Source organism: Formica exsecta, unplaced genomic scaffold, assembly GCF_003651465.1.
Source record: "Formica exsecta isolate Colony F162 unplaced genomic scaffold, ASM365146v1 scaffold181, whole genome shotgun sequence".
NCBI lineage: Eukaryota > Metazoa > Arthropoda > Insecta > Hymenoptera > Formicidae > Formica > Formica exsecta.
In genome coordinates this window covers 484,140-493,656 of record NW_021849121.1, presented here as the reverse complement: position 1 = coordinate 493,656, position 9,517 = coordinate 484,140, and the positions used below count along the sequence as shown (strand labels likewise).

Genomic DNA, 9,517 nt, shown 5'->3' with positions numbered 1-9,517 from the left:
ATATATATAAAATTTGACTTAAATTTAACATATATCGCGTGTCCCAAACAAATCCACACAAATTTTTGTATTAATTTAACATAATACGGATATGTTAAATGGTGACACTAATACTATGTTAATATTTCCACACAAAATGAATGCACACTTTATAGTAATTTGAAATAAATTTTGTGTGAAATCAACATATTTTTAATGATAAAATTAATTTGGAAAAAGGTTATTGACGGTCTGCAGTCACTCTCACTTCTATTGTAGAATAAACTTAATATCTTTTTCTGTAAATTTTAACAGATAAATCCTGTCACTAATAATACAGAACATATCTATTGTGTAAAATTGAAAATATGTGCATATCGTGTTATTTTTACACTTCTTTCAGTTGTTTTAATTTAACATTTGAGTTCAATTAACACAACAGAAATATGTTAAATTAATACATAAATGTGTTAAATATTTAACAGAAAAATTTTAACCGGCATATTTTTGAACAAGAAAACACAAATTTTCCAACAATGTACGTTACACATGTACGCGTGTATATTTTTATGAGAAGTAATTTCGAGTTGCGTTGGAAGGTGTCTACTTTTATGAGAGATCCCGGTCCCCACGAGGAGAGAGTTGGAGAGCTCCAGCACGCGATGGACGATGAAACCCCGACGTGGGCAATTCGCGGCGCAATACGCGAATACAATGTTGCAGACACGTGCAGTACAACCTTTGATATTCACCGACGGTGTACGAGCGACCGGGCTCCACCTAGACAGGAGAAAGAGAGAGCTGCCTCTTTGAGATACACAACGCGTTTTCCGTCTACGACTTTCTCCCTCTCTCTCTCTCTCTTTCTCTTTTTTCTCTTTTCTCTCTCTCTCTTTCTCTTTCTCTTTCTCCTTTTTCGCGAGATGCACGTCAACCACGGGACGTAAAATATTTCAGAGGCGGTAAAGGCTGCGGTGGGAAACGCGCTCTCGCGGTATGCAAAACGGGTATACGTAGGTTAAAAAGAAGCTGCGCGTTGCGTTAGTTCTTTAGGGTGCGACGAGAGTGATGAATAATTATTGATCCATCAATGGCGTCACGCGTGCTTGAGATCTATCCATCTGTTAAATGGCGATGGTGTCGAATTACCGGTTGCGCGAGACACGGCGGCGCGATGATAATTAATATTAATAAAACGAATCACGAGAAAACTCATTAAGATCGAATGAGCATTTTCCACTAAAAAAAAAAAAAGAGGATATATATGCGATGAAACGCGTTTATTTAACTATCACAGTCATCACTCGCGGGACATTCTAATAATTAACTCAATTAACCCGCACTTTAATTCGTTATTCGCGTCATTTTCTCGTCTATCGGCTAAAATATTTAATTTCTATTAAAGGTAAATCATCCAATGCCCTTTGGGGAAATCGATATGTCGCATATATGATTTTACTAAAATTTTTATCATACTCCAAACTTGTCAAATTAATTCGCACCATATAAAAATCCTGTTGTTGATTTAAATTATACGTTGCAACGTAACATCGGAACACCGGGGCGAAAATTGAACATTGTACAACCACAGAGAATTAACGGTGCGTTAAACGGTTAACAATTACGGCGGTTTACAGAGATTTAACAATTTATGCGATTCATGAATTCGTTAATATCGATTAAAACGACACATCGAGCCGTTAAATGTGTGAATTGTGTGAGATTTCACGTCGCACACCTTGTACATTCCCCGTCGGCGTCCACGGTAATAAAGTCGCCGGCGAATTGGGTCGCTTGTGATACGGTGTCCGACGAACAGTCAATAGAGGGAGATTCCGCGGGGATTTATTGTGCGTTAAAACGCGCGTCGATACGCACGCCTACGCGCCTACGACCATCAGGTGTACACCGAGAACAATTAGGCTAACAATGACACTTTCAAGTGGCGTCCGGATCACGGACTTGCCGACACGTTGTGTGTTTTATATTGCCATACGAGTGCATTGCTTTACGAGTGCTCTTTATGGTTGCTGGCATGATAGTAATACATTACTGAAATAATGGCATATTACTGGAAATAAAATCTAAGTTTTATTTTGAGAAGTAATGAAAAGAGCTGTTATCTTGAAAAAGATTGTAATTAAAAGATATTGATATACGAGTTGATATATGTAATATATTCATACAATATTTTACAAATATTCTTGAATAATGATTTAAAAAATCGAGTTTATTAAAATTGGGATAAAAAATTAAATGAAAAACCGGTATTTTTGGGTAAAAAACTGTTTTTTTTTTTTTTGGTAATTTTGAAAGATAATCAGTTTTCTTCAAACAAAAGTTGGTATGGGAATTAAATTAATTTTGTTTACTGGGTCAATAATCAATTTCAATGGATGTGGCTGACCTGATTACTACTTCGCTTTTGTTTAATCAGTTGAGTTCGAATATTTTAACGGGTTAATTTTGATTTTTATAATTTAATGATATTTTTTGATGTTCTTTATTTTTAAAGTTTCATAAAAGTTAAAAGAAAACTCTCTCAAGCATAGTTAAACTGTTGTTATTTTTGTTATTTTGTGGACCAGAAGTGAGAATAACACAGGACATGGAATCTGATATCTAATTTTAGTAAATTTGATGTTTATTTTTCAAAGCCGTGCATCAAAGATTAATAAATAAGCATCAAAATTAGATTTTTGCTATGAATTTTCGAAAATGGACACTTTGAGTAATTAATGGAGTAAAAAATTCATTTTTGGGAGAGTAAAAAATAGTTTTTTACCGAGGTTTTTAGCCAAAGTTTTTGTTTTTTTACTACCCTTTCAATCTCTATTTTTGGATATTCTTTTCAATGCATTTTTAAAACGACGAAATGCAAAAATGCGCTGAAAGCAATTAGTAGTTTTGAAATTAAGCTATTTGTGGTGTTTAAAACTCACAAAAGTTTACATATTCAAATTAAGATATCAAATAATAATAAAAGAAATTTATTTTTTAATTAAACAAAGGTATATATACAGGGTAAGGTATCTAAAACAGGCCACCTGAATAACTAGGCTGCTTTTGGCGATAGAAAAAATGTATCAGATCAATTTTGAATCTACAAAAAGACTATTAACATCAGATTATGTCCCCCTTGAAACCAAGCAAAATTGGTCTGATGCATTTTTTTCTGTTGCCGAAAGCAGCCGAGTTATTCAGGTGGCCTGTTTTAGATGCCTCACCCTGTATATAAATATTACGATATAATACAACAAAGAAGCAAATCGTGAAAATAATAAATCGAGAAAAAAAATTTTAATATTTATAACAGATTTTGGCGTTTTTATATTCGAAAAATAATACTTACCTCTTATGTTATTTTTAATCTCAACTTTTTTATTGACACTGTTAACAATGTAAATTACAAATTATCGAGAATTGCAAGCTGATAAATATTGCCCTACCGAATTGCTAATAAGCGACCGATTTCTTGATCTCTCCGATCTGCCATCCGCGTTTAACTTGTTTATTGTTGGCGAAACGATGTCGGGGAAAGGGATCGATTGAGACGTTCGTTCTTCCGAACACGCCAGCCCTAAGGGCCTTGGCTAATTGCTATAATTAATTGCGCGATTGCTATAGTTAGATCGATCCGGATTGCCAGTTAGAAGAGTGTAGCTTCTGCCATCGTAATGATACAGTTACAGAGATGTATTGGCTTGACGATTCTTCCGGCTTGATTCACGAACTATCACGCGCCACCCGGAAGAGAATTGCCTATGTTCCTTTTTTTATTGATTTAATTTTATCGTATTACATTCTAATCTTACAATTAAATTTTATAATTCCGAAATTTTAAGATTTAATGTATCCTTGATCGTATGTAATCAGATATTATATATAACTTCGTACAATATAATAATTTTCTAATTTTAGAATTTTACACAATCGTATTTTTCTAAAAGTATTTTATAAAATTATTTAATTTTTAATATATAATTAGATAAAATTAAATTAAATTGAATATTATTATATATAATAATTTCGAAATGTTAAGATTCAATGTGTCTGTGATTGTATGTAATCATATATTATATATATAACTTCATATAATATAATTTTTTGATTTTAGAATTTTACCCATTTGTATTTATCTAAAAGTATTTTATAAAATTATTTAATTTTAGTATATAATTTTCCGATTTAATTCTACAATCTTATAATATAATTTCATAATTCTCTTCTTATATATGAAGCTCCTTTGTAGTTGCGGTTGTAATACCTTTACGATTTAAGTTCGCGATGTGACGCAACGGCACAATAACGGCGAGATAGAAGAACGTTTAACGAGAGATCAGCGAGACGTCTGAAAAAAAAAGCTAGGCGCTTAACGATTCAACGAGGAAGAAAAAAGATCGGACGAACCCGCGCGGTGCGTTTTTTACGACACGGTAGGGCCTTCGACTCTCTTTATGCCGGATCGGAGGCATTAAACCGCCATCTCTTTAAAAGCGCCGTATTTCTTTCATCGGCGTTTGCGGTCCGACTGAGTCACAAATATAGAACTTGTAACTTTCACATTCGATGAGTATTGCTGCTCTAATATTAACTCCGGTAGTCGAGGGCATGTTTATCGAAATGCATTGTGCGTATCGGTTACTTTCGTGGATAAGAGAAACTTTGATATATCGATTAAATTAACAATAAGAAGGAAGAGGGACCGCGCGCTTTGCGATTTTTCGAGGGAAGTCTGTTATCGAGCTGCGAAATATGAGATCCATGGCATTCATCGTCGGGAAAATATGTCGAGAACTGCGTCGTACGTGTGATAATAACACGGTGTGTGGCGATACTTGCGGTTTAATGATTAAGGGTTCGCGTTAACGTGCCACGATGAAATTACAACGTCGCGCGATGTAATACGCCTTCGCGTGAAAAAAATGTGAAAAATCACGAAATCGGGTATATTTATGACGAACCTCTCATGGCACCTTCTACACTTAATAACCAACCTTCTCTGACAATTTTATCGAAGTCTCGCTAAAACTTTGATCAGTCTTTCTCACAAAGAAATTGGAAAATTAAATAGGATTATAGTCTAGCTAGTTTGAAATTTGCTTCACGGAAATTCCGTTGTAATGCGAACTCACAGCTGACACCGATGACAAGCGACGTTTCGATCTCACTGTTAATTTATTATGAAATTTCGTAAGCACGCTTTTAATCTTGTTAACATGCTATCAAATTAAAGATTGCAATTTGATAAAGTTCTTAATATTTATAATATTGTTGCTAATATAATAATTTATTTATTTTTTTAGATATGTATCTAGAGATGTAAATAGAAAAAAAATGTTTTTCTCATAAAAAACGGTTTTTTAATGAAATTTTTTTTCTTCTGATGTGTAATATCTTTATATTTTGATTACTGCAAATTCATTTTTTATTATTTTTAACTTTTTAGATAATAGATTTGAATTAATCATTATTATTCTAAATGTAGCTCGCATTCTAATTGGCTATATATATAGTTATGCATCTAATTGAAAATTATCCGAATCATGTCGAGTTTGATGTAATTTGCCGCAAAAGCCTCATTAATCCATTAAAATTACTTTTGAAAAAAAGTAAATTAAAAATATAAGAACTTTAATTTTTTTACTATGTTAACAAAAAAAATTACACAGAAAAATAATATGTTTAAAAAAAAATAATGAAAGAAAAACAAAATTTCTTTTCTTTTTAATGAAAAAAAAAAGATTTTTTTTCAATTTTTTTTTTCTATTAGAAAAAAATAATGATTTTTTTTACATCTCTATGTGTATCCCCACTTACGAGATTTTTATTTCCATATTTTATATTTTTGGTGTATTTATATGATATTTATATCTCTCAATTGAATTTCTAAAATAATTTTATCAAGAGAGAAACTTACATTTCTTTGTAGTGCAAGAACAAGCACATCAGATACCCACGCGCTTATTATACTCCTTTTCATCGGCTCGCCAGCGATAAATCTGAATTATGTTCTTCTAGGCGGTACGGTACCAAGTGCGGCGGTTGTCTTCAAGGTATAAATCCGCAGGACCTTGTAAGGAAAGCGAGAGACAAGGTTTTCCACCTGAATTGCTTCACCTGCCTAGTGTGTCGGAAACAGATGAGCACCGGCGAGGAGCTCTATGTCCTGGACGACAACAAGTTTGTCTGCAAGCAGGACTACCTGTCGGGCAAACCGCTGCCGGACACGCATCATGTACACGGTCATCACGGTGAGTTACTAAAAAAAAAATCATCCTCTTTCGATACTTTTTCCGATTATTTTGCGTAACAAAATCAGCTCGATTCCATTGTTATCTTATCATTGTTATATTTAAATCTTGGGATAAAATAGAGTTAAAATTTTAAATTTATATTATGTTGAGAGATTAAATTATAACAATGTTGAAATAATTAAGTTTATTTTTTTATTAATAATAATAATGTTAATAATTAACTCTGCAATCGGGGCGATGCGTGGCGCCGGGCGTAGAGTCGCAGGCTGGTAATCGAGAGATTCCTGGTTCGATTCCGCTCGGGTCCCCCACATCCTTCCATATGACTCAAAAAGAGATTTTCACACATTATCCTATATAATTCCTAATTTATCATATATTATCTTATATAATACCTATACCTACCTAGTTAATGGTGTTATAGACAATTCATTTCGGAAAGTCTCCCAGCCATATCAGAAAAGAAGAAAGAACTCTGCAATCGAAATATCGAATAGAAAATAAAATTAGTTTACGAAGAAGAGGTACTTCAAAGTATTACAGTTCATCTATGTACATTGTTCGTTTTGTTTACAAATCGATTTGTCACGGGATTTAAATGCAAGATATCCAGAGAATTCTCATGCGATATCCGTGTTTGTCTTTACTGTTGCCAATCGATATCGAGACTAGTCGATGCTGTTTCTGATTGCCAATGATTGATGACATGATTGCGATATTCGCGGAAAAATACTTCGCTAAACAGCACGCAACGAATCAATTAACAAAATCAGTACGAAAAATCGTACCGTGTGCCGCAGGCTTTAGCTTGTTGATTATTTATTATACAATACACGGATGAATAATTTCTGAATTTCTTATCGGAGACGTGGGGATATTTAAACGATATTCTAACAAAATCTAATATATTATCATAAAAATTGTGATATTTGAAGATTATATATATAAACGATATATAAAGACTATAAAAAAATTGTAAAAGCTGTAATTTTAATTTATTTTTATTACTCCAAATGCCGAATTTATTCGTGCGTAAATTAATAAAATCTCTTTCCTTTTCCTCCGTTAATAGAATATGATTAACATATATAAAATTGAGATAAATAAAGGCGAATATCTTTCTGAGTGTTGGATATATTTACACTGTTGGAAAATTTGGTTTAAATTTAACATATATTGCATGTCCCAAACACACAAATTTTTGTGATAATTTAACATAGTATGCATATGTTAAATAGTGACACTAATACTATGTTAATATTTCAATACAAAATAAATGAAAATTTCATAGTAATTTGAAATAAATTTTGTATAAAATCAACATATATTTTGAATGATAAAATTAACTTGGAAAAATGTTATTGATGGTCTGTAGTCACTCTCACTTCTATTATAGAATAAAATCAACATTTTTTCTGTAAATTGTTATTTTTACATTTTTTACATTTGTTTTAATAATTTAATATTCGAATTCGATTAAAATGCAACAGCAATATGTTAATTTAACGCATGAATGTGTTAAATATTGAACAGAAAAATTTTAACCGGCATATTTTTTAACAAGAGAACATAAATTTTCCAACTGTGTAAGGGTTCGGTCTTTCAGGCGACTCGCGCGGCCTAAATACGTCGCGCGAGCTGCTGCTACGCCGCGATTTCGACGTGGCACGTGGCTGTCAGCGGCACGCGGCCGATCGATCGCGGCACGAAAATTTGCGCGAAATCGGATTTAGCACACGCTCGGCTCAGCACCAGCGCGCAAACAAAGTCAACGCACAATCGCCTTCTATTATATCGATCTCCGCGCCGCTGTCACCGGAACGCGGCGCCGTTGTTGCTGTCCAGAGAGAACGGAGGAGAAGGGCGTATTATCGCGACAGCACCTCCTCGCACGCTTCCCCCGGGGTCTCTCGCGCTCGATCTCGGGCGCGTTTTACGATCACCTCCGTCGTTTCCGTTCCCGGCTGCCGATAAATAATTTTATCCATCGCTCGCGAGAAAGAGAGAGAGAGAGAGAGAGAGGGTGTCGTAAATTATCGCGCTAGCCGCCGCTCGCCGATCTCTAAGTCGAGAAGCAGCGCGTCCCGATTTCGACGTTTTACCGGAGAACCGATGCTTCGATGCCGTTGAAACAAAAGGGAACATTCGTGTTAAAAATATTCAAACATTTAAACGTCTTAAACGATGATACGAGAAAGGTGTGCGTACAAGACAACAAAATTATTAAAAATATCGACATTTTTGTTATTTATTATTAAAATCAAATAAATATCCCATTAAATTCATGCATTCTTACGAACAACGGCAAGATACGGAGTGCTTGAGAATTTCGGGATTTATTTTTTCGAGCGGCGAGGTTGAGGGGGTCACAGTTCAACGCGCACGCCGCCACAGATTTCACGGAGTCAGGATCAGTCTAAAAAAAAAAAAAAGAAAAGAGAGAACCGGTGGATAGAGGGGAAAGTGGGCAGGTTTTCACGGGGTTTTCTACCCCGAGAGAGAAAGAGAGTGAGAGAGAGAGAGAGAGAGAAAGCGGCAAGCTGTGAAAACAGCCAGGCGCGTATGCCACCGTGAACCACCGGCCGAAAAGAGAGAGAGGGAGGGAGAGCGAGAGAGACGGCGGGCCGGCTCGGTTTCACGAGGGCCTCACTCGTATATAAACCGTGAAACGAAAACCGAAAGGTCGTTAGGCAGGGGGCGAACCTTTTGTCGCTCCGTTGCCGACGCCGAAACCGCAAAACGCCCCGACAACCCGTTTCTTCTCTCTCTCTCTCCTCTCTCGCCCGATCGCCTTTTTCTTTCGAGGAGGCCTCGAAAGAGTGCTTGCCGTGTACGTGAGACAATGTCGTGGGACAAGCCAGATGCGAGAGCGCGAGAGAGCGCCGCGAAAATGATTTACGCCTCGGCCGCGGCCGATTTGGCCCGCCGACCGTCGTCGTCGATGAGTTTCGCGTTGCGTTGCGTCGTCATCGTCGTCGATGTTGTCGGGTTGTTGGCGTCATAAGGGGCCCCTGGTGCGCATACCTGCGGATCCAGGAGCGGATCCGTAAGCCGTCGCGTCAAGTGTCACCTCGAAATGGCGCCTTCGCGGAAGGATTTCATGATTTTTCGACGCGAACCACACGGTCAGATTTCGCGGAAAGAGATCAGCCGTTGTAAGAAAAATAAGAGAAAAAGACGGAGTAAAAAGAACTGCCATATAATAAAGAATAAAATAATTAATGCAAAATAAAATAAGAGTAAGAGTATGAAAAAAAATTTTTAAATAAAAAAATTAAATT

The 9,517-nt window shown here is 35.7% G+C and overlaps 1 protein-coding gene across 1 annotated transcript in view; it reads left to right on the top strand.

Moving 5' to 3' along the window:
• LOC115233670 (LIM/homeobox protein Lhx5-like) overlaps positions 1-9,517 on the top strand; it is a 38,201-nt gene that overhangs the window by 14,594 nt on the left and 14,090 nt on the right. The window contains 1 exon segment of the mRNA XM_029804225.1: positions 6,001-6,233. Within this exon segment, the coding sequence (XP_029660085.1) occupies positions 6,001-6,233 (233 nt within the window).